The 26,099-nt window shown below is 39.5% G+C and overlaps 1 protein-coding gene across 4 annotated transcripts in view; it reads left to right on the forward strand.

Annotated features, from left to right (window-relative positions):
• Nucleotides 1-26,099, forward strand: part of MYO1B (myosin IB) — a 194,660-nt gene that overhangs the window by 123,584 nt on the left and 44,977 nt on the right. For all 4 annotated transcript variants that reach the window (XM_055122358.1, XM_055122357.1, XM_055122359.1 and 1 more), the window contains exons 8-15: nucleotides 1,641-1,739; nucleotides 2,664-2,767; nucleotides 4,306-4,453; nucleotides 4,684-4,802; nucleotides 11,040-11,126; nucleotides 11,723-11,788; nucleotides 22,911-23,015; nucleotides 24,686-24,748. In XM_055122358.1, the coding sequence (XP_054978333.1) occupies nucleotides 1,641-1,739; nucleotides 2,664-2,767; nucleotides 4,306-4,453; nucleotides 4,684-4,802; nucleotides 11,040-11,126; nucleotides 11,723-11,788; nucleotides 22,911-23,015; nucleotides 24,686-24,748 (791 nt within the window). The remainder of the gene's footprint in view (nucleotides 1-1,640; nucleotides 1,740-2,663; nucleotides 2,768-4,305; nucleotides 4,454-4,683; nucleotides 4,803-11,039; nucleotides 11,127-11,722; nucleotides 11,789-22,910; nucleotides 23,016-24,685; nucleotides 24,749-26,099) is intronic.

Consider the following 26,099-nt stretch of genomic DNA (forward strand, 5'->3'; position numbering starts at 1 on the left):
GATTCCTGAATGCAGAGCCAGGAGTGAGTCCTGAGAGCTGCCCAGTGTGACCCCCCAAACCTTAAGTAAAATGTTCAATCCTTAGAAACAATGAGATTATATAATCTTTTCCCCTGCTTAAATTTGTGTCACTTTCCATTCGTTCAATTTTCCAGTATTCTGTGTCTATAATTTGAGAACCTTAACTGTCATTCAAGTTATCAAAAAAAAAAAACCAACCCACAAACTCCACAGTATTTTATTCTTAATAATGTTGGTATTTATATGAAAAGGGAACATATACCTATTCTCTTTTCCGGTGATTTGACTTTAATCTCCTTATAATCTATCTTTTCTTTCTTACAATTGACCTCCTGTATTTAAATTATCTGACTCCCAGACCTCTGGTCTATTTTCTTTAACTCAACCTACATTCCACCTCCAAAACTGAGATAGTTTTTAGAATTTCAAAAACCATCCTCAGATAAATTGTACATCATTTTACCCTTACTCATTTATTTGATCATATTTAGAATTCAACCTGACTAGATGTTAGATGTGTTGAGTTTGGCTTTTGTCTACAGGACCTTCTCTTTTAAATTATTTTAAAAATCATTAGGTAACACTTACTTGAAAAAATGTAACTGTTTATATGTATTAGGGATATGATGTTACCACACTATGCCCACCACCAAAATGCCTATATAGCTCCACTACTCTCCATTGGATAGTTACATTTTTATATCACTTGTCCATCATAAATAGAAGTCCAGTAGGAATATTCTCTGTTATTATACCTTCTGGTAATTTCTTTCATATTCTTTCCTCCCTCCCTCCTTCTGCCACTCCCTCCAAGTGTGTATGTATAAAAATACATCAATTTTCAGGATAAAAGCTAATCTGGTATAAAGGATGCTGTAAAAATCATCTTCCACTCAATGAAATCTAAAATCTCTTTCTAAAACGTGAAAAATCTGTTATACATTTTGTCAAGTAACAGCGTGTGTTGATATAAAGTAGGGTCAATTTCTCATCTGCAAAATAATGCCTTATAAAATTGTGAGGAACATTCAATACAGTAATGTTTAGACGGCATATAATACATTGTAAGACCTCTGAAATGTTAATCTTATAGTCATAATTATAGAGTGGGTTGATAATTGATGGATCATATTTTATTCCTTAGATTTATAATGTTACATATTGAAAGCTGAACTTAGTGCTTGTTTCTGGGCCTCCGACTGGTGGTACCGAAGGGGGAGACCATATGTGATGCCAAAGATCAACCTGGGACTGTTGCATGCAAATCACCTTAACTCTTACACTGTCTCTCCAGCCCTTCGTGTCACTCTAAGCCAAGAAAATGTCAATATAAAAATGGTTTTTAATAAGCTGATTGTATACCTTTTTTCTTATTCTCTGTTTTTTTGACACCTGATTTGTTTGATTTAGTGATTTTAGTATTGATGGTTCTTCTTCCTGAAAGGTCACCTGAAACCTGAAACCGTAGCTTCTTTTGTAATTTTATTCACACAGAACAGTAAATGAAAAAGAAAGAGAGACCCCGATGGGTGTGTAAGACACTGCTCTTGCACTGTGGCACCAAGAAAATAATTAATACGCTACTAAGATTTGGTTCTTCTGGTTCTTTCTCTCCTCAGATCTTTTAGAGAAATCTCGAGTTGTTAAGCAACCAAAAGGTGAAAGAAACTTCCACGTGTTCTATCAGCTGCTCTCTGGTGCCTCTGAGGAGCTGCTCAGTGAGTCCCCGTTTCTATTTCTACTCTCACAGCATTTCCCAAAGTATTCTCTTTTCAAGTGCCCATATATTCCTCCCTGCCTTTCTCCCAAGGTTTCTGGGACAGGGATTGAAGTGAAGAACATTGGGTGTTGGCTCCTCTCTCACCACAGACAGGCCCATACACCTTTTAAGTGTTTTTTTTTTAAAAGAGATTTTATTGAGGTGAGGGTCAGTGCTAAGTTTTAAAAAAAAACGAAATGGAAGAATACAATTAGTCTTGTTGAGGAAAGGGAGATTAACAGGGAACTGTTGCTGTCTACAGTTACATAAAAACAAATTACTCAGTGAAGATTTAAAAATAGTGATATGATGTTTTCAACTGCTGTAACTGATAAAAATCTGACATTTGGGTATTTTTGAGAATTTATATAAATCCATAATAAGAACAAGCACCCTACCCACTGTTCTATTGCTCTAGTTCCCTTGTATTCATTATTATAAGCTGGAAAGCACCCAGTATCCAATTGTGAGGACTCATAAAACAGACGCATTATGTTATAATCAAATCATGAAAGTGCTTTGTGTTATAAAGCATGGAAAGGACTGGGCCCAATGTAAGTTTTCCATGCCTTTATAACATGAAACATTTTCATGGCCAAGTGTATATTTTCATGGCCAACATATACCTGACCCAATATAAATAAGTATAAAAGAAGCAGAGTTTTAAAAGTGTAAAACAGTAATGAAGATTTAAAAAAAAAAACCTATTTTTGATGTGTAGGCCTTGATTTCTCTGTGTACTTGAAACATAATAGAACAATTATGTTCTCTGCGGGATTAAAAGAGCTTAATATTAAAGGTGATGGATTTATTGAAGAAGTTATTGTGTGTGTGTGTGTGTGTGTGTGTGTGTGTGTGTGTGTGTGTGTGTGTGTTTCAACAGATAAACTTAAGCTCGAGCGGGATTTCAGCAGATATAACTACCTGAGTTTGGACTCCGCTAAAGTTAATGGAGTGGACGATGCAGCCAATTTCAGAACTGTTAGGGTAAGCTGTAATCTTTTATTACTTTTTAATTAGGTAACTCAATATTGTTTCACTGAAATTGATAGCAGTGCTAAGTGCAATGTATAACTCACCTTTCCAAAGGTTTTTAGAATTTTATAAGAATTTGACATATCTTATGACTTTCATTTATTTTGGTTTAGAGGCTGTATCCAGTATTGTTCTACAGCATTTGGGAGACTGTGCAGTGCAGGAGAGGGAACAAATGTTGGGCTCCCACTGGCAGGTGCTATGCTCTGGTCCTTTAAGCCATCTCCCTAGTTTCATGGCTCTGAATTTTGACTAGCTCAGATACCAAATATTGTGAAGCCAGGGCTTTACTGGAGCATGCAGCATTACTGTGATTTTTTTTTTTATTGCCTTGAGTTTGGACACATTTAATTTTGTGTTTAAATCCCAAATATTTTCATAGCTATAGTTCAGTAGTTAAGTTTGCAACATGAAAATCAACCTAGGTTCTGGTTTGGTTTACTCTTATTTTTAAAAGAAAATTACGCTTTTATTTATTTTTTAAGAAATTATGTATAAACTAAAATAATTAGCATTTTTATTTCATTAGAAACGATAGTATTTAAAATAGTATATGCTGTATTTTGAAATAGTATATATGGCATTTGGAAAATTGCTGCTGTCAGGACATGAAACAGTAGCTGGGATTTACTTCCAAATTAAATAGCTACATTGGTGAGAAGAGGGTTTAGATTATAGATAAAATTATGGTTTTTACACTTTATTCTTTGAGAGTGAGTGAAAAATGATTCTTCTGCTGTTGTCTCTACTTTGTACACATTTGAAATTTTTCATAGCAAGAAAAAATTATACTACTCCCATTGCTGAGTAGCCTAGCTATTAAACATAAATAAGTGAGAAATGAAATAAAGTGGGTCATTGTCCAAAAAATAAAGCATTTTTTTTAACAGTGTAAACTATATTAATAGGGCCCTGTTGGTGGTGGATATAGTTTTTAAGACCTGAGTTCACAGCCAAATTTACAAGTTACCTGCTTGGCAAATCACTGGCACCCGCTAAAAGTTTATGACCTAATAAATGTTATTTGTTATCCATAGTGCATTTGATCAGATATTTTACCTTTGCAAAGCACAGGGATTTTTTTTAAATATGTAAAATATTTTGTTGGGTTATGAAAACTTTTTTGCTTAGTTTCACTTTTATCAGCTGAATACCAGTACAGAAAACTTAGGACTTCTACACAGTCTGAGCTGCTTGGAATGGGAACCCAAGGTTCAGCTCACAACCTTTTTTTTTTTTTTCTTTCCGTTGTCTGCCAGCTCATACACTTTTCACTCTTTGCTCCTAGAATCTCAGCAGGAAACCACTGAACAAGATACAGCCCCTCACTGAATGTCAGTAGGTTTCCCCTTTGGAATGTGTATCCAGGATGTTTTCTCTTCCCAGAGTTTTTTTGGTGGTTGTTTTTGTATGTTCAGAAATAAATCTATTATTTGTTTAAAAATACAAAAGGACTACAGGGAAAAAAAAATGCTCTTTCCCCATCTCAGAATGCCATGCAGATTGTGGGTTTTATGGACCATGAAGCGGAGTCTGTCTTGGAAGTGGTCGCAACGGTGTTGAAACTGGGGAACATCGAGTTCAAGCCCGAATCTCGAGTGAATGGCTTAGATGAAAGCAAAATCAAAGACAAGAACGGTAAGTCTGCAAAAAAGCAACATTCATTGTAGAGCAGACTTGCTTTGAACACCTGCCCAGTTCTTAATCTCAGAGGGAAAACCCTGGGTTTTTTGTTGGGGTTTGAGCAGACTCATTATAGTAAAACTTCTGATATGTACATCTTTCATACAGCTCAGCGTGGCTGTGATTGCGAACGCATACCCAAAGCCTTGAGAATGTCACATTGTGTGTCTCTCCTCTCCCTACAGAGCTAAAAGAAATCTGTGAGTTGACTGGCATTGACCAGTCAGTCCTAGAACGAGCCTTCAGTTTCCGAACAGTGGAGGCCAAGCAGGAGAAGGTTTCCACGACACTAAATGTGGCTCAGGTGGGTGAGAGCCAGTGTTCAGAAGTGAGATTTTAAAGACGGTGCTGTTTTTGTAAGAGGCAATGAGCATTTTTCTGTTTTGGGCTGTCATCGTTTTCAGCAGGCAGAGCAGTTAACTAAACAGAAAAGCTCTCAGAACTTGCTCACAGAACTTAACCTTTGGGCAGGAAGACTAGACAATAGCTCATAGTTCTAAGAAATAAACGTGTCGGGCAAGCTTAGCAAATGGTTTGGCAGCAAAGAGAAATCTCGGAGCCCATAAAGGGAACCCCACGGGGCTGGGGCTGTGGGAGATGGGTCTAAGTGAGGTGGCACATGGGTGCACAGAGGCACGATCTGCTGTTTTGTTTTAGTGGTTTACCAGGCTGCAATGTGGAGAGCTGAGTATATAGAAGGAGAAGGAGCAAGCTTAGTCCGCGTGGGCTGCTGTAGAATAGAACACCACCCACTGGTAGCTTCACTAGCAACATTTTTCGCCGAGGTCTGGAGACTGGGAGTCAGAGAGCAGGTCCAGTTTGGGTAGATTCGTGGGCAAGAGGGGAGGAAAGAGGTTTCTGGGGTTACTCATGACCACACCCTAAAGACCCCTCCTCTGAATACCATCCTATTGAGATTACAGCTTAAACATAGGGAGCTGGGTGGGTGAGAGAAACATGGCCACGGAGTTCATATCACAGGGTCTTGGAGACCCTTCAGGCCGTGTACTAGCCTGAGATGGCTCGAGCCAAGTGGAGGTGGTGGGGTAAGAAGTGGATCTGTGTTCATATGTTGTTGTTTTTTTCTTTTTGGGGGTCACACCTGGCGATGCACAGGGGTTACTCCTGGCTCTGCACTCAGGAATTACTCCTGGCGGTGCTGGGCGACCATGTGGGATGCTGGGGATCAAACCCAGGTCGGCCGCATGCAAGGCAAATGCCCTACCCGCTGTGCTATCACATCTGGCCCCGGCCGTGTCCATATGTTTTAAGATTGTTGCAGTAGGATTTGCTGATGGCTTCATGTGTGGGGTGAGAGGAGGAGAAGAGTTGAAAGATGACATCCAGTCTTTGGGGCCCAAGCACCTGGAAAAATGTCATTGCCAGGGAATGATTTGGAGAAGGCAGTGAGCGGGAGAAGTGGATAAAGCAGTTAGTGGTCAGATGGGCAGACTGGCCTTTCTGCCTTCCTTATTGGTGCTCCTCCATCCTCTGTATTGCAACCAGGAAATGTTGCCGAGACACATCTGAATTGCTTTCTTCCTTCCTTTGGTTCTGTTATGTGGATGGTTAGAGGCATTTATGCTGCTTGAATATATGTGTGTAATAGGCAGTTTTGGGTGCCTTTTTTAAACTCTTTGTTTTACAACTTCATGGAAATTATGTCTGAGCCAGTCTTGAAGGTCTAGCTATATAAAGAGTGGATAAAGGAAACATTTCAGAAAGGAAACAAAATCAGGTTTGGCATACACATCAGAAAGGGGTTGATCGGGCTTAGCTATAGCATTAGCTATATATCTACCCGCCCCACTTCGCTTCTCTTTGCTTTCTTGTTGTTTTCTTGATGAGGGTTGCACACGTTCGACTCTTAGGGGTTGTACATCTCGTGGTGATACTTGCACACATGTATGGGAGGCACTTTAAGCCACCAAGTCATCCCCAGACCCCGTACAGCTTTAGATAGAGAAGAGGATTCAGAGCATTGTGTTTGCAAAGATGAAATTTGTAGTCTGTATGGAGCATGTGCAACCTGCGAGTGTGCATTAGACTCGCCTGGGGAGTTCTTAACCATGATTTGCAGGACGGATACCCAGGTGATGTGATTGAGCAGGTCTAGGGTACAAACACACCTGTGTTTCCGATCAGTTGCTTTTCTACTTCATGGTTTTTTGGGGGGCAGGCTTTGGAAAGGCTCCCCAGCATTGTTTAGGGGCCTCCAGAGCAAGGTAGCCCCTTCCCATTGACACAAGGCTGCCTGTACATTGCCACCTTGACCCAGCACTCGCTGGTCGCTGAACCACACCTCTGAGTGCTGGTGGGGCCTTGTTGGGGCCAGGGATTGGACTCGGAACCTCGAACACTCAGGGCTTATGCTCCTGCCCTCTGTTCCCTCTCCTGGCCCCTGCTATTGCTTTGTAACAACCCTCTGCAATGTTTCAGTTGAGCTGCTCCTGTATGAGGTTGAGGCCGCTGCTTTGCTGGGTAGAATTTTCCATATTCCTTTCACCTGCAGTATCTGAGACTGTGACTTTACACTCTCAATGATTCCGGTCCTTATTCTGATTGGTTATTTCGTTTGTTTGTTTGTTTGTGGGCCACACCTTGAGGTGCTCAGGGCTTCCTCCTGGCTCCACACTCAGAGATTACTCCTGGTGGGGTTCAGGGGTATATCACGTGCGGAGAACCAAACCCAGGTAGGCCGCATGCCAGGCAAGGACCTTGCTACCCACTCTGGTTCCATTTTTTAATGTAGACCTGGAGTATCTGTTCTTACTGATCTTCACTGCTTAAAAGGTTTCAATTCCAGTGAGAAGTGTTTTGTTCTCTTTGCCTCCTAACTTCAATTCCTGCATCTCATCATTTTAACTGACCTTGTGTCTCATTTTCCTCAAGGCATTTTTGATCCATGATGATAATGATTGACACCTTGACTCCAGGCTCCTGCCACTGATGACTCACACTCGCATATGGTTTTATTGCAGCGTCCATAGGTTAATATTAAAATTGTGGAAGCTCAGGCAAAGTTGGCTTTCAGTTTCTACCACGCATCCTCTCCTTGACTTCTGTGATCTCTTGTCTTTAATCTGACTCTGCACTGTTCTTAGTTTATTCCCTGCTAGTTCTCTAAAATCCGTATTATTTTCACATGGTGTTTTTTTTGCTCCAGTTTATCTCCCCAACCCTCTGCCCACCCCCTTGAGGGCTATGGCTCATTTCCTTTTGCGTGTCTAAATCGCATACCTAATTGCACCTTTTCCAGGGAGCCATCCTTGATTGCATAGGCCCTCTGTGGTTCTTCCCTAAACTTCTTTTCTCTCCTGGAGCTTGGCACTGCCCTCTGCTTGTCTCACATGTCTTAGGTTTCATCCTCCCTGCCCTGCTGGGAAGCATCCAGAGGGTGAACCTTATGTCCATGCTTTCCTGTGATTCTGCCCTGACTGACAGGCACTATCCCGGGCCATCTCTGAAGCAGATACCAGCTATCCTCAGTGAAGCTTATGCAGCTCTAAGAGCACCATGTTTTCTTTTTTTAAATTTTTTTATTTTATTGAATGCCCTTGAGATACAGTTACAAGCTTTCATGTTCGAGTTACATTCATACAGTGATCAAACACCCATCCCTCCACCAGTGCACATTCTCCCACCGCCCACCACCAATCTCCCCCGTATATGACCCCTTTCCAACCCTCCCCCTGCCTCCCTGGCAGACAATTTTCCCTATAATCTCTCTCTACTTTTTTTTTTTTTGCTTTTTGGGTCACGATGCACAGGGGTTACTCTGGGCTCATGCACTCAGAAATTACTCCTGGCGGTGCTAGGGGGACCATATGGGATGCTGGGAATCGAACCTGCATTGGCCTCGTGCTAAGCACATGCCCTACCCACTGTGCTATTGCTCCAGCCCCTCTCTCTACTTTTGGGCATTATAGTTTCCAATACAGATATTGAGAGGTTATCATGTTTGGTCCTTTATCTACTTTCAGCACACATCTCCCATCTGGATCCTGACAGATCCCTCCAACCATCATTATCTTAGTGATCCCTTCTCGACTCCAGGGAGCACCATCTTGTCTTACGGTGCTTACTGGCTTCGACAGTGATGGTGAGCTGTCTGCTCTCATTTCCACACACCTGATCCTTAAGGGAACCAGCATTCCTGCCCTTACTTTTGAAGATATTGTGGAGACCTGTGTCACAGTCAGGAAGTCTAATGTGGTAAATTGACAACCCCTGGGGCTAGATCTCGTGCAGTATGCAGTTTTTAAAACTGGACTAAAGTAGGCCTTTTTGTTGTATTGTTTGCTTTATAAATTCAGAATCTTGAGCACCTTTAACCTAGACTGCATCCTCCAGCTCCAGCAGAGGATGCCACGGCTTCCCGTTCGTTTCTACCCAGGAGTTCCTGGAAGCATTTGAGTTGGAGGCTCCTAGCATAAATATTTGTTTAAAGGAAGCAACGAAGTTTAGTATTGGCTGTGAATGCAATTTAAAAAATACTTAGTAATATACCGGGGTAAACTGCCCCTGTCAATTCGTGTGGCATATTGAAATGGTAGTATTAGATATGCCAAAAACAGTAACAAGTCTCACAGTGGAGACATTACTGGTGCCCACTCGAGCAAATCGATGAGCAACGGGATGACAGTGACAGTTTATTAGAAGCAGATAACATTTTTACGTTAAAATGTTTAAAAACCTGGATGCTATTATGATGATAAAGGGTCTATTTCAAATTATGTATTGTGATTTTGTGGCATTTTGAAAGGGGAAGAATTTAGAAATTACATAGGCTCATGAGGTTTTACTAGTAGAAGAGGGAAATGTTATTAGTATAACTATCTCAAATCTTCTGTGTTAGGCACTGTTCTGAGCATTGCAATGCCGTATTTATTGCAAAAAAAGAGAAAGAAAGACATATACATCTCTTTTGAGAGACTTCTCTTTCTCTCTTTCACTCTTTCTCTCTCTTTCACTCTTTCTCTCTCTTTCTCTCTCTCTCAGCATTTTTGTGTACTTTCTGCTATGGAATCATCCCCCACCCCGCACACTTCCATTGCACAGTTGTGCTTTTTTTGTTTGTTTTGCCAGCTTGTAAGATCATGTCCTCACAGTGCTTGATGCAGCTCTCTGAGGGCAGCAAGGTCTGGGATTAGCAGGGCAGCTCCAGGTGAAGGAGGAGCAGAGCGAGTTGTTCCAGCTGCAGCAGGTGGCCTGGGATGCAACCCTGTTGTTCAAGTTGTTTGGCCTCATCATTTTGGAAGAAATAAGGAAAAGAGAATTACCACATAAGCTCATCCATCGTGTTCTTATAAAATAAAAACGTAATAGCTTGGGGCTGCAGCGATAGCACAGCGAGTAGGGCATTAGCCTTGCACATGGCAGACCCGGGTTCGATTCCCAGCATCCCATATGGTCCCCTGAGCACCGCCAGGAGTAATTCCTGAGTGCAGAGCCAGGAGTGACCCCTGTGCATCCCTGGGTGTGACCCATAAAGCAAAAAAAAAAAAATAACGAACCAAAAAAACGTAATAGCTTAAAGGTGATACTCAACCTTTTGCTTAGAAGCCGCAGATGCAGCCAGAGTGTTCACAGTAGATCCGCTCCTAACTTTCTTCTCTGCAGCTGCCAGCACCCTGTCCAGGTTTTCTGGGACCTCTAGTGCCAGTCTCCTTGTTTCATATTGGCACTACGTGCCTGGCACCTGTGCAGATGGAGAAGGTTCCTGATATTCTCCTCCCCACCAACTTGCTTCAGCCTGTGGATTCTTCATGCCTTTTTTTTTCCCCATTGTTTTTTCGAGCCACACCTTTGCCACTAAACTCTTTTTGCATCCTCCAGCCTTCTAGAGATTTCTGTGCTTCAGCCACTTCCCTTTCAGGTAGCTCTCAGTAACTTTCAAATAAGTTAGCAATTGAAAGGGTTTTATGTTCATCACAGTGTATCACCCAGCAGCGCGATACTGCGGTTTTCATTGTTGATGATTACAAATTGAAAGGTTAAGTTTTTTTCATGTATATCTTGTACATTTCTTTTTCTATGTGTAGGAGTTCAAAGCTAGTAGTATTAGAGACAGTTTTAAAGACATTAAGGATACTTTTAAATTTTCACGTAATGAAAATATTTTTTATCATCTAATTTTATCAATGATTATTCACCAACGACCATGTTGCTTCTCTTTTAGTGGGTATTTTCTTATTTTACTTTAATTCTTCCCCTCAGGTTGGGCTGTTATTGCTTCTGGTTTTTCTCTGTTAAAGAATATGGTCTTATATCTTATATACATATATGATAGCATCATACATCTTATGAGACATCTTATGTGGTGAATTTTAGAATTAGTTTCCTGGGAGGCTAAAAGGTATAACTGGGTTGAAAGAACTTGCCTAATTCTTTTAATAGCTTGACTGTTCATCGAGAGTATAATAAAAACTAACTCTGAAAAGAAATTTGAAATAGAACAATCCTAAATATATTTTAAAATAGCATTTAAAAGTGTGTAATAATAATTACGGCTGTTGAATTTCTGTTTTGTTTTTATTAGGCTTACTATGCCCGTGATGCTCTGGCTAAAAACCTCTATAGCCGCTTGTTTTCATGGTTGGTGAATCGGATCAATGAAAGCATCAAGGTACTGAATCTCTGTAACCTAATCGTTGTAATCAATGGCATTTAGAAAGCAAACTCTAAGTGAGTTCAATATTCTATTCAGAAGAGAGATGACCACATCTGCAAAGAGTGACTGAAGAAGAATTTACCTTGTGGAGGACTGAAGTCTGTTAGTTCTGTCTGTCTGTTTTGTTTGGCTGTGTTTATTCTATGAAATCTCACCTGTGCATAGTCTTTGCAAGGTTACTCTGAGAATCAGCATCCCAGGTCTTGATTGTGGCTCACCCTCTAGTTGTAGACCCTTGACTGAATAGGTCACTTGATGTCTTTAGCTTCAATAAAATGAGAGTAATGGACTAGATAGTATTGAATGGTTCTTGCTATGCTAAGATTCAGTCATCTTTTTTATAATTAAGTTCCTCTAATGCCTTTTTACATTTCCATCTATCACTAAAATAATCTATCCCAGTATCCCATCTCACATGTTAAAAAACACCCAACTTAGAGTCATTCTCTTGGTTATGAGTACAGTTAACCTAGATATATTTGTGTTCTATGATTTTTAGTATTACATTACATGCCGAAATTAGCTCATTAATTTGGGACTTTTTTTTAAAGGCACAAACAAAAGTGAGAAAGAAGGTCATGGGTGTTTTGGACATTTATGGCTTTGAGATTTTTGAGGTAAGTCTTTTTCTGTGTTTCGTGTTACTTTTGTTAATTTGGAACAAAATTTTGAAACTATAACCTGTGTACAGATGTGGTGATGCGAGTGCGCATCATTACTGGGAGAGTGAGCATTTTAGAGTTAGCACTATTTTAGAATAATTTCTTAAGAGCAGTACTTGATTTTTGAAATAAAAAATTCAAAGCTCTTACCATGAAATTTCTTACAAGGTTTATGTATGGACATTATTCCTGTAGCCCTTTTTTCAGTGATAGATTGCTTGGAAACTGAGGCAGGATGATGCTTTGGACAGAAGCCAAGAATAGAATAGCCAAATGAGGGTCACAGTCTGCCAGACCAATGTTCTCATCTCTGTGAGACTTGGGGAGAATTGCTTGAGCATGCTTGGAAATCATCGTGGCGCCACGATCTGGACTGGTTTTAAGATCCCATCCAGCTGGGATCTTAAAACATGGTTCTGCAGTAGAGGGTGAACTAATTTCTGCTGACACTCATAATGATATTTTAAAGACCCTATGCTCATTACAGTATTCAAACATCCTGTACTTATTTGAGAATCTCTTGTTTACCCTGAGACTAGCTTTGACATTTAGAAGCTGCTATGAGGACCTTTTCAAACATTCTTCTTACGTTTATGAATGATATTTTAGTTGGTTCAGGAAGATAATGCATAGATCAGTTTCCTTTTTCCTTGATTCTACCCCACAAATAAAGATGTATGAAATTTTTTAAATAATGAAGTCCTGCCCAAAATAACTACCCAAAGAATTTATGTGGTCTAAATGACCAGATTTACAGAATCATGGAAATACAATCAGACATTCCTTGCAGCTAACTTTTTTTTAACCATAAATACTATTTTCTTATTCGGTTTTGTGATAGTTTCTCCTCCTGCTTGATTGTATTCCATATTAAATAGCTAGTGTTAAATAATAATTAAGGGCTAACTAGGCAAGCATTATGGTAAGTGCTTCATATGTAATTACTCCATCTTTACAATAACCCCCTGTGTGAGCTAGTTACTATTATTCCTGTTTTACAGAAGAGCAAGTGAGACTGAAAGTCCAGTAATTCCCCAAGGTTTTATGACCACTAAGTGGTAGGCCAGAGCTTAACCCTTTCAGTATTCCTAGTAATAAAAGACCTGCTAAAGCATGCACTGTTATTCAGTCTTTTTCCGTCATAGCCCCTTTTGACATTGTTTTCTCCTGGTTGGCTGCTTCGTCTCGTGTCATGGCCTCTGATTTAGGCCATTTTTATCTGTGACTACTCTGGAGCATCTTGGGGTCCCAGCAACCTTATTGCCCCTCGATTGAGAAACACTGTGCTGAAGGACATTTTCCATTTCCTAAATGCACCGAGTTCTTATCCAAAAATTAGAAAAATAACCCAGTGTGCTCAGTCTCTTACACTTCCTGTTTTTGCACCACTGTCATCACTCCAAGTCTGGTCAGTATTAGGAGTACTATCACTCCAGCCCCTTACCTCAACATTGTTACTGGATTGTCTAAAAATGCCTGCATTGGGGCTGGAGCACAGTGAGTAGGGCATTTGCCTTGCAGGCAGCCGACTCGGCTTCAATTCCCAGCATCCCATATGGTCCCCTGGGCACTGCCAGCCAGGAGTAATTCCTGAGTGCAGAGCCCAGAGTAACCCCTGTGCATCGCCACTGGGTATGACCCAAAAAGCAAAAAATGCCTGCATTGTTTTTCTAAATGTTTTTTCTTTGTTCAAAGGAATTACTTAATACTTCTCAACCTAGCCTTACTTTTGAAAACTTAGAAGTCCAGACTGTACCCCAGACCTGTAAAGCAAGTCTCCAGGTGTGGGGCCCTGGCAGCCACCGTGTTATTTTAATTTTTACTATTTTAAAATATTCTACTTAAAATATTCTACTTATTTATATTGGAGGGTTGAACTTAGGACCTCACATGTGCGCGGAATGTGCTTTACCACTGGTGTTGCACCCGTAGTCCTTGGCAACAGTATTTTCACAGCCCCAGGTGATTGCAGTGTGCAGTGAGTGGTGAGACTACGGGAGCAGACAGGAGTCTGCAGAGGGAACTCAGTTTCAAGCATAAGTGCTGCTCTCGCTGCTTGGCTTCTGCATGAAATGCCCCTGGTAAATATTGAGCCTCGTGGATGGTTTGTTCCCCCTACACCTCACCTGTGTATGTATAATAGACCCCAAAACAATTAGGTGACTTTTTTTTAACTTTTTTAAACAGAAACTTCACTCACAGCACACTCCAACACATCATAGCCATAGCCAATCTTTGGAGGCCCATAAACTCATTTTAAGTGAATGAGTTAACAGTTTAATTTTGATTTGTTTTCTTTTTATAGTTTCGTGAGAACATTAAGATATGTTTCTCATAAGTAATGTTTCTCTTCATCTTCCTCTCCTAACTGCCTCAGATTGATCTTCCAGAATCTTAATCTTTTTTAATAGTCTGCTTTTTATTTCTTATAAATAAATTTAGGGGCCGGAGCGATAGCACAGCGGGTAGGGCGTTTGCCTTGTACACGGCCGACCCGGGTTCGATCCCCGGCATCCCATATGGTCCCCCAAACACCGCCAGGAGTAATTCCTGAGTGCAAAGCCAGGAGTAACCCCTGAGCATCGTTGGGTGTGACCCAAAAAGCAAAAAAGCAAAAATAATTAAAATATAAATAAATAAATAAATAAATTTAGTTGGGGGAAAGCAGGATGAAGATTTGGTTTTGAACTTTTACATGCTTTTCGAGGCAGAACTAAAATGTTATTTATATACACTCCCCAGATGACAGAGTATATTTTCCTGAAATTTCATCAGCATTTAAACTCAGGAGTGGAAACATCCATGAGTCCATAGCACGGAACACTAGAAATTTAAGGATTTTAAAAGTCCCACAACAAGCTGAGGTCCAAAGGGCCAAAGTATGACATGTAAGAAGGAATATTCAGATTTCACATCAGTGAAGAAATGGAAATTTCTGTGATACTGTTCAGACAACGAAAAATGTATGGAGACTCAAGTGATAGACTGTAGAGACAATTCTGGCATTGTTCCTCAGGGCAATTAAAGGATTGTGGGTTCTGCCTTTTAGAATGCCCGAAGTATCTTTTTAAAAAATTGTATGGTAAAGGTTCAGAATGGTTTTTACTCACTGTTTCTAAATGTGCTTTGCGACCCTGTCATCATTCCCATGAAAACATTCTTCAGCCAACTTGCTAGAAACCTTTCTTTCACTTTAGTCTGTCTCTAAAAGGAAGAGGGAAGCCAGTGCATTCAACCATGGGATGATGGCATATGAATTTGCAGAATGTTCCTGGACTGGCTGGTAAACAGACCTGTCCTGCTAGTGCATATGATATGATGTGTGTTTAGAAAACAGATTAGTGGGCACTGATATGACAAGTAAGGTGAAGTGAATTGAAATTTTTAGAGGATAAAAATTCAGCTACGTATCTTGGAAGAGCATGAGTTCTGTTTCACAAGGATGAAGAATTTTTATCCAGACACCCTATCCATTACAGAACTGAGTTTGGATATTCTTATACCTTAAGATATGGCCCTGAGCACTAGTGGGTGTGACACAAAGGCAACGAAAGAAAAAAGCTTCAGAACTTACGATTTGAATTGATTCATCTTATTATTCATCAGATAGCAATTAAAATTGATAGGCAGCTTAGTGGGAATGTCTAATGCTGAATGTCTTGAAAGCCAAACCAGGGCTACAGTGAACATTCCATTTTTTATTTGCTTGAGCAAGTTTATTCATCTTGCCCTTCTGAACCACTCTGGAAGTCACCCATCTCTCCTAGAGGTGTGCTGGGCTTGATGTAGTGGTTGTCCCAAATTAAGCCATCTAATAGCTCGGCAAGAGTTAATGTAGCCTGGTAAGTCTTTTCATTATGATTTGTTGTCTAAAATGTTTTTAAAATAAAACTGATTGTGGTTACATGCAAACATTCTGTTTTAAGCTTTTGAATTTTGTTTTTATGGGTTACAAAGCTTTAGAGTTGAAGAGAAAGGGTGCAGTTTAAAATAGATTTTAGAATGCAAATGGAAAGATTAAAATAGTTCATAATATTATGTACATAATTATTCTTGCTATAGCTTAAAAACAGATTTTGAAAAAATAAGCAGTGCCTTGTACTGTAATATTTTTCCTGCGTACCATATTTTTGAGTGCTTATCTCAAAGAAGAATGTTATATATTTAAAGGAAGTTTCTGTAAAACTTTAACCATCCCTGCAATTGTGTGAATGTCAAAAATATCATATTTAATGTTTTTCTCATCTGAAGACTTTTAATATCTGAAAATAAAGCAGTTTGTCATCTGTTCCCAATTTTTGACATTATAACTTTGTAAAAACAGGTTGTTTTACAGGTTAAGTGCACGATGTTTTTCTATGGAGAGAGCACTATAGTGGAGATAGCTCTGAAGCCTTCAAGTACATGCTTGCTAGGATTGACAGTACATTTTAAAACAGTGACCCTGCACTGAAAGCCTTATAGATTTTAAATAAATATGACTTTCACTGTCATCCCATTGCTCATTGATTTGCTCGAGCGGGCACCAGTAACATCTCCATTGCAAGACTTGTTACTGTTTTTGGCATATCAAATACTCCATGTATTTGGATGGTACTCCATGTATTTAATGGTAGCTTGACAGGCTCTGCCATTCGGGTGGGATACTCTCGGTAGCTTGCCAGGCTCTCTGAGAGGAATGGAGGAATCAAACCCAGGCCGGCCACGTGCAAGGCAAATACCCTACCCACTGTGCTATCACTCCAGCCCTAAATAAGTATAACTTTTATTTATGATGCAAGACTCTGTGTGTGCTGCTTACAGCAACCCCACCCCCAGCTATTATATACAGTGTTAGACTTCAATTGAAAGTGTTAAACCATTAGGGAACTCCAATAAAATAGGCAACAGTACTTGGCAGGGGGCACTCCTAACAGTATTTGGGGTATTTGCGATGCTGGCAGTCAAACCTGGTTCTCCTGTATGCATTATAGCCCATTGAATTATCTCCCTTGCTCTAGTACTTTTTATTTTAATAAACTGTGGTCTTTCTATTTTAACCACCTCACTGTTTTCCTACATACGGTATCCACCTGCAAACGTTAACTACGAACATAAAGATGGAAGTGACAGTGCCCCCTTTATTTTACCATCTTCCTTTCAATATTTATTGCTCTTAAAGAGCGATATCCCAAAGATATAAATGTCTCTCTTAAAAAGTAGGCATTATCATTAACCTCTTTTATTGCTTTGGAAGATACAGACAGTAGCAGGTGGTATTTTATACCTGGATGGGAGGGGTCACAAAGAGACTGTGTCAAGGGACTGTGTAATGCTGCATATCTTTCAAGATCTTTCTGGTGGAAAGCTCATGATTGATACTTAGGAATGAGCACTGTTGGGGTATGATTTTATTTCACATGTTTGTTGAAAGGATGGACTCAAACTCGAGAATTCTGAAGAAACACAAGTTGTAAATTTTGGCGTATTCTTCATTGTGGAGTAAGTGCCTACTGCTACCCACAATAAATGCACTGTAGAACTGTATGGAGCCTAGAAGCCTTGTTTGCCTGTGCTCTCTAGAGCAGTCCTCTGGCATGGAGTAATTTTAAGCTTCTTTCAAGAGAATCGTATCATGGAAAATTGTATTTCATGTTTTCATCCCAATGATATGCGCTGGATATACTGGTTTGAAGATGTTCTTGAAAGTTTATAGTTTTATTGCTCAGTCTTCATTGATAAATGTGAATTAAACCAGTATTCTTTCAGTAATTTTTTTATTGAGGTATCATAGTCGGCAGTACTACTAAAGTTATTTCCTATTGGCAAAGCTGCTACACCAATTCCTTCCAGTGTTTCAGGGTCCCTACTCCATTATCCCACATAGAACAATGACTTCCAACCACTGTTCCATAGACCAGTGCTCATCTGCAGCTGTAGAAAGGTTGAAAACCATGGGTCTACCACCTAGGTTATAACTGTTGGTGGGGTGCTATGAAGGATAGGTGCTGATCCACAGACTAAAAGAGGTTGAAGAACTGGGTTAGACACTGGAGAAAATAAACCCATACATGGAGCATGGATAGAAAAGTGAAGAGGGGATGAATCATTTCTTGGGAGCCTTTTCTTACTTCCTCCTTTGGAGACTGAGTCATGAGATCAAAGCATGGGAGAATGTTCGACTCAGGGTTTGCAGGCCACCCCTACCCTTCTTATCAAACCTAATACATTTGTCCAAATACCAAGTTTTTTTCTGGATCTTTATCTTCCTCTGATGGTTCCTACACTCAGTTTGCATATTTTATGAAGGGGAGAGGGACCCAGGGGAAAACCTGCTCATGTTTAATCAGTGCAGAGATGCGGCACTGCTTTGAAACGCTGTCCATTGCAGTTGTATCGGTGCATCCCAGGTTGTTTTTAATTTTTGCAATTTATAAATTTCTGCAAGTTATTTTTCATGATTTTGGAAGACTCATTTCCCTCAAAACTTGACAGTGAGTGAAGCTTAGATCAAAAGAAATGTGGCTACATTTCTTTTCCTTAGTAATAATCACCTTGGTGAATTGTGGCATGTTTTGGAATCCGTGGGGTGTGCTTTTCATTGATGTTCACATATCATACGGGAAAAGTAGTTGGCTTCTGTCATTTTTTTTTCTTTTGGAGAGAACAGAGGGATTTGGCCACAACTGGGGTGCTCAGGGTGTACTCCTGGCTCTGCACTCAGGGATCACTTCTGGTGAGGGTCAGGGAACCATGATGGTGCCCGGGGAGCAAATCTGAGTCTACTGCATACAAGGCCCCCACCCACTGTACCATCTCTCCAGCCCCTCTGTCACCTTGTATTTGGGGGGTTGACAAGGTGGGTTGCTGTGACTTAAGGGGAAGTGTTTTTGTATGGACTAAAGGAGGATTTCTTCATTCTTTTGCTGACATTCCAACTGTCACTATAATGGCCCCCCGAAAGCCTATTTCACACACCTATTTTTCCTAATGTGTTTGGACTTCAAGAAATTTTGTGTTTCATTACTTAAACTAAATCTTACTTGTATTATCACATGTAGCTCTTGACAGAACCCCAATTCACACACCACATCTAGGAATGGTGGTCGTCTTTTTTTTTTTTTTTTTTTTGCTTTTTGGGTCACACCTGGCGATGCACAGGCTTTACTCCTGGCTCTGCACTCAGGAATTACCCCTGGTAGTGTTCAGGGGACCATATGGGATGCTGGGAATAGAACCCGGGTCGGCCGCATGCAAGGCAAACGCCCTACCCTCTGTGCTATCGCTCCAGCTCCAATGGTGGTCTTCTTTTAATTGATCAGATCTGCATCGTGATTTCAAGTTTTAAGCCAATAAAAAATAGGGCTTGAATGTTAAGATCTGTCATCTGCACCAATGAGTAACTCTGAATGAGTATTTCCTTTTAGAAGTTTATTGCCAATGATGTACTGACTGCATTTTATGTAATCTGTCCCCTTTTGCACCAGAATGCAGTAAGTATGAACTGTTTGCAGTGGCACTCTGTTGCATGCTCCTGTGTTAATAGCTTCTCCAGCTGTGTGAATTTCACAGTAAATGGTCTTTGATTAACTATGTGAAGTACAGAATTCAGGAGTGCTTTTTCCTCCTTCTTATAATTGTAAGGAACGTTAACTTGACTCCATCCATTATGCTTTAAGTGTGAAGCTTTGCCTCTCATTTCTAATCTGCTTGTTGTGTATTTCATAGTCTTGTTCAAGAAATATACTACACACTGTCCACAGAATGGGCCTAAGGATGCCATTTTCTCTCCCCTTCTACCTCTTCTTTAATTGTCATTTAAAGATTCAGCATAGTTTTGTTAAAATAGCTCATTGGGCATAAACTTGATAAATAATAGGAGATATTTATTCTATGAATTTGTATTCTTAAAGATCAAAAACTGAAAAAGCCCAAAGATCTTTGCATATAAGCCATTAAAATTTAACTTTACTTATGTTTTCTTTTTGTGGTAATGGTATTGAATGAGGAAATATTTTACCAGATCAGGAAAACCTGACATTCATATATGAAGTGGCCTTATGCCCATACTAGTACTATAAGGCATGTGTACCGATTGACTTCAGTTTTTGTTAAGCTCTGAGGATTGGAACACATTATTTTTAAAATTTTATGGAAAATGAGTCCTAGGAGGAAATCCCTTTTATGTCTCAGATGATTTTTGTACAAAGATTAATACTAAAGTGTGCCTGTTGGAAAAAATCATTAGGGATCAAGAATTTTAAAACAACTTTTTAATCCTTGACTCTGTTTTAACATTAAAAGGTCAGCATTAGAATATCTCTGTCATTTGTGGCTGAGAATTAAAATTTTCCTCAAATTAGTGACTTATCACCCACAATTACAGCATGCTGAGCTAACTTCTGGGGAACAAAAATATTGTCAGATTTATCATTGTAAATATTTCAAGATTTGTCTTCAGTGGACTGCAGTTTCTTTTGATAGATGAACTTTAAAAGTACTTGACACTTTTGCTTTCATCATTTCTGGAGAGCTAGAAGATCAGTTGCTTGTATTCATAGGAAGTGGCAAATTTCATTTCCGCCATTGTACATAGACCTTTGTACCTCCCTTCAGTGGGACGGTGATGAGTCAGTAAGGTTTTCAGTGATGGTGTCATACTGTTCCTCACTCCCAGCACCCCTGTGTCTCTTTGCAGAGGGTGTGGGAAGGTGGGGATAGAGGTGAAAATAGCATTTGGTTACCCGATCTGCCTCTTCCTGGATGGTGTAGTTTGTTGGTGAAGTGTGTTTACATGGCAGACATGCATTTTGTGTCTTTGCTATGTGCAGCAGTATGTTGGGTCTTGTGAATTGTTCGCAACTGGTGTGGGCATGACTCTTTTCCATCAGAGTTAATAGGAAAAAACTGATGTGAAGGTGAAATCCCTGAGAATGATGACAGGTAAATGTGTGAACCTTATGAGAGGACAGATTGTTCCTTAGCTAGGGATATTTTGATGTGTTGAGTCTCTGAAGTCCCCATCTTATGCCCTCATTCATTCACTCTCATTCTTCAATCAAATGCATTTATTGACTACACACTTGCTAGATATAAGGTCCTGTGCAAGGTTTGGATGTACTTTATTGAAGTACACATAGCCAACTGTTGCCCTTAAGAATCTTAAGAATGCAATCTTTTTTTTTTTTTTTTTTTTGCTTTTTGGGTCACACCCAACGATGCTCAGGGGTTACTCCTGGCTTTGCACTCAGGAATTACTCCTGGCGGTGCTTGGGGGACCATATGGGATGCCGGGGATCGAACCCGGGTCGGCCGCGTGCAAGGCAAACGCCCTACCCGCTGTGCTATCGCTCCGGCCCCTTAAGAATGCAATCTTAATGAGACAGATAAATCAGAAACTAATCTTATGTGTACCCAAATATGCATAGATAGCATTTGTTAAATCTGTTTTTCTTTTATTTTTAAGAACTGGCCCCGCTCAGGGCTTACTCCTGGCAGTATTTAGGCAATCATATGAGGTGCTGGGGGGTTGAATTGGGGTTGGCAGCATGCAAGGCAAGCACCTTAGCCCCTGTATGTATGATTTCTCCAGCCCAGCATAATTTTCTAAAGGGCTAGTGTATAAAAGTCAGAATGTGGGATTGGGCCTAGGTGAGAAAGGAATCCGTAGTTAGATGAGAAATCTCAGACTTTCATTTTTCATTTTTTAAAAAACTTCAATATATTTTTGTTTCTTGTTTTTCAAAATTTATTTCATTAAAGCACCGTTACAAGGTTATTCATAGTTGGGTTTTTATATACAACATTCTCATCACTGATCACAGCACCAGTGCCAGCTTCTCTCCACCAGTGTTCCCAGTTTCTCTCTCCTACCTCCTGACCCAAGCCCCAGCCTGCCATTCTTTTCCTTTTATTTAATCTACTCACAATTTTGTGACATACAGTTAGAAAGCTTTCATGGTTGAGTTTCAGTCATAAAATGATAGGACACCCATCCCTTCTTGGCGTACATTTTCCACTACCAATGTCCCCAGTATCCCTCCTGCCACCCTCACCTTTACCCTAACCCCTGCCTCTATGACAATTTTTTTCTTACTCTCTCTTCTTTGGGGTATTATGGTTTGAAATACAGATACTGAGAGGCCATCATGTTTGGTCCTTTGTCTACTTTCATCACACATCTCCCATCCCGAGCAACCCCTGCAACCATCATTGACTTAATGGTTCCTTCTCTATCCTAACTGCCTTCTCTCTAGCCTGCCATCTTGACAGGCACTTTTTAAGTTTGGTTATTAAAGGCACATGAAAATATGCTCATCATCACTTATTATCAGGGAAATCCATATCAAGATAACAGTGAGATATCATTTCACACTGGTGAGAATGACACAGATCAAAAATAATGGGAGCAATCTGTGTTAGTGGTGCTGTGGTGAAAAAGGAACTCTCACCTGCTCTTGGTGGGACTGTTGTCTGGTTCAACCCCAGTGGGAAACAGTATGGAGGCTTCTCAGTAAGCTTAAAACTGAGCCGCCATATGATCCAGCAATTCCACTTTTGGGTATCTATCCCCAAGACAGAAAAAGTTATTCAAAAGAACATATGCACACCATTATCCATTGTAGCATTCAGTACCATAACTAAAATTTGGAATCAGCCCAGGTGTCCAACAATAGATCAGTAGATCATGAAGATGTGGTATATATACACAGTGGAATACTACGCAGCTATAGAGTATCAGCTTTAGAATGGAATAAGGACTTTATTGACAGATTGTATGAATATCACTGTTATAGTTTCTTGGCCTTCAAGGTAAAAGTATTTAAAAATTTTGTTTTCAGATGTGGGGTACTTCTTTGTCAACTGAAAGTCTTCATCTTTCCAATACTGCATCCCTTGCGTATACTTCGACACTTTGTTTGTTCCTTTGCTTCATACGTCATTCCTGAAGTGCCCATGTGATGTGCAAGCCTCTGTCCCAGGAGCCATGTGCTGGGGCACAGTTAAATCCACAAGCCAATGTGTGATGTTTTTGTATATTGAGATGTTGGCATGTCATGGATACAGAGTATAAGATTTATTTTTATTTTTTTCATAGGACAACAGCTTTGAGCAGTTCATTATTAACTATTGTAATGAAAAGCTGCAACAAATCTTCATTGAACTTACACTTAAAGAAGAACAGGAAGAGTATATACGAGAGGTACAGTTGACACTTCTTAAAAATTATTCTTATAATGGTTTGTGATATCAGCATATATGATGATATCACAATGGTCTTTTCCATATGAGGAAATAAAATGGAGCAAACTCCAGTAACACGGATGACTCTTAGGTGCTTTATGCTAACTAAAAAACATTGTGCTCAAAAGGCTACGTACATTCTAGATAATTCTATTTCCATATTGCTCTGGTGAGGGCAAAGCTGTAGAAATGGTATCAGCAACCATGAGAGATTTTGACTGCTAAACTGTTGAAGGGAATTTGCGGGGCTAAATGTGCTGGTGGTTACGATACTTTGCTTTCCCAAAATGCAAGAGAACTATATACACCAAACATTGTGTTTTATATAAATTTGATCTGAGGCTTTATTTAATGTTAAAAAGTGTTGATTTTCTAAAATTTTCTAATGAAACTAGGTAATATTTATTGAGTGCTTACTATTGTCAGACATTTTTCTGGTGTTCTGTATGAATTATCTCACCTACTATAATTTTAAAATAGTCAAAAGTAAAGTTTACATAGTCCTTTCAACCTTAATTCTAAAACACACTTGGTTTTCACTCTTATCTCAGAAATAATTTAAATTATATCATTATATCTGTAATTTTTGTGCTTTCCATTTATTTTAATCTTTTCAGAGTTAAACCTTAAATAATTTTCTTTATTTTTCTATAGTGTCACTTTATCTCCTGAAGGACATTATATTCTCTAGTTCTCATTGTAGGTTTTTCTAATTTTGACTGTTATCCCCAGCGGCTTAGGAAAATAATCCATTCACTTAAAAGCTAAATCATAAATGCCTCATCTGTTTTAGAAACGTTTTACACTTGTCTAGCACCTTTTGGTAACATAAACATCCTAAAAGCCAGATTCATTCTCTTCCTGTCTTCTCATCATAAAGAGAATGCCCAGACTTTGATCTGTTACTTAAAACAGTTTGTCTAAAACACTTCTAAGAGTATATAGAAAGATTCCTCACTTGCTGTATGAATGAAATTTCTCCCTCTGAGAAGAAAAAGCAGTGTTTACACTTATGGGCAGGAGGGTGAGCAGATGCCGAAGGGTTGCATTTGGCAGTGCAGATTTGGCTTTGTAGCAGGCCGTAGATTCAGCAGATAGGTTTTTGTGAATCATTATGTTTGAACAACTTTGACTTAACGCTTGACTTTTTTTACGCTGAAAGAGTTAACTGCTCCACAGCATGGGACTGACTAAAATTAATTTTTTTTCCTTGTGATTGCAAATTAAGAACAGAAAAATCTAGGCCCTAGATTCTTGGGATCAAGTTCTGGCTTATTTCCTTATAAACATTGTAAATATACACAAAGTAATATTGACCCAAGGGCTTGTTGAGTAAATGTTTGGCTCCAGGCCAGGGAAGTGCATGGGAAATTGCCACAGATGGGAGAGTGGAATGGGAGACAATCTCAGAGCAGGTCAAGGGTGCACATTTCAATCAGATCATGTTGAGGGTGCACGGCTGCACTAAGAACGTTTTGGGAACTAGAAAATGGTATTTATGGTTCTGCTTTTCTAAAGACAGTGTTCAGAAAGGAAGTAAAGTATGGTTAAAGGAGCAAAATGCTCTTATAGGCAGTGGTTTTGTGGCATCTTCCTGTGGAATTTGATTTGTTCTATCTTGTTTTTCAGGACATAGAATGGACACATATTGAGTATTTCAATAATGCCATCATTTGTGATCTCATAGAAAATGTGAGTACTGAGTATGACTTTCTAAAGAATTTCTTAGTATATGATATACTAAAGGAAACCCTTTGTGCATTATTGGTAGGAGTAAAATTGTTGCAGCTGCTTTGGAAAATAGTGTGGGTGTTCCTCAAATTAAAAGTGGAACAATCATATGATCCAGCAATATACTTTATGGATATGTTTCTGAAGAAAATGGAATTGGGATATGGGAGAGGTGATAACTGTATTCCCTTGTTTATTACTACATTGTTCACAATTCAAAGCATGGAAGCAACCTAAGTTTCTACAGATAAATGAAGAAGATAAGGTATATGAGCGTATATAACAAATGTACATACACATATTATAATGGAATATTCAGCATTAGGAAGAAGGAAGTTCTGCCACTGATAACATGAACAAACCATGAGGGCTTTATGCTCGGTAAAATAAGGTAGAGAGGAAGAGACAGCTATCATATATTACTGCTTTATGGAATCAGAAAATACCAAACTCACGAAACTAAAGTAAAATGGTGGCTGCTGGGAGCTGGGGGAAAGGAAAGGTGTTGTTCAAAGGGTGTAAACATTTGGTTATATGAAAAATCAGATCTTGGCATTTACTGTACTGGAGCACGGTGAATATTGTCATGATGAATATAATGAGACTGGACTGAATCTTAAACAGTAGGGGAGTATATCATAAATATTCTGCAGCATGGTGAGTATTGTCATGGTGAATACAGTAAGACCGGATTGTATCTCAAAACAGTGAGGGAGTAGATCAGATCATAAATATTCTCCCCCCCAAAAAAGGGAATTAAACCTTCATGATGGGAATGTTAAGTAATAATAATATTGTAGCAGTAGTCATTTTTCAAAATACAGCACCGTCGCACTGTCACACTGTCATCTGTTGTTTATCCATTTGCTTGAGCGGGCACCAGTAACGTCTCCATTGTGAGACTTGTTATTACTGTTTTTGGCATGTGTGTCAAATTAATAAATTAAACACACCTTAAACTTTACAATGTAAAGGTCAGTTACATCTCAGTAGAACTGGAAAAAATATTAAAATCAACCAAACTATGGTGTTCAAATAAAGACAAAGGATGATAAGGGGATGCCCTTCAGAGCCAAATTCATTAGGGTAATGAGCGGGTTGCCCTTGCCTTAATTCCAAGAACAAGTGTAGGGAGAAAGATGGCACCCTTGACTCTGTAAATGGCACTGATGGCAAAATGGTTCAGGTGACTAAGTACCTGTATGTGAGTGGATTAATGCTTACTACCTGAAAAAATTCTGGTTATATGGTAACCTTTCTGAATCCAAGATTTTTCTTTTGTGCACTGTAGTCTGTTGTTGTATTTAAGTCA

The sequence above is a fragment of the Sorex araneus genome, chromosome X (assembly GCF_027595985.1).
Source record: "Sorex araneus isolate mSorAra2 chromosome X, mSorAra2.pri, whole genome shotgun sequence".
Classification (NCBI taxonomy): Eukaryota; Metazoa; Chordata; class Mammalia; order Eulipotyphla; family Soricidae; genus Sorex; species Sorex araneus.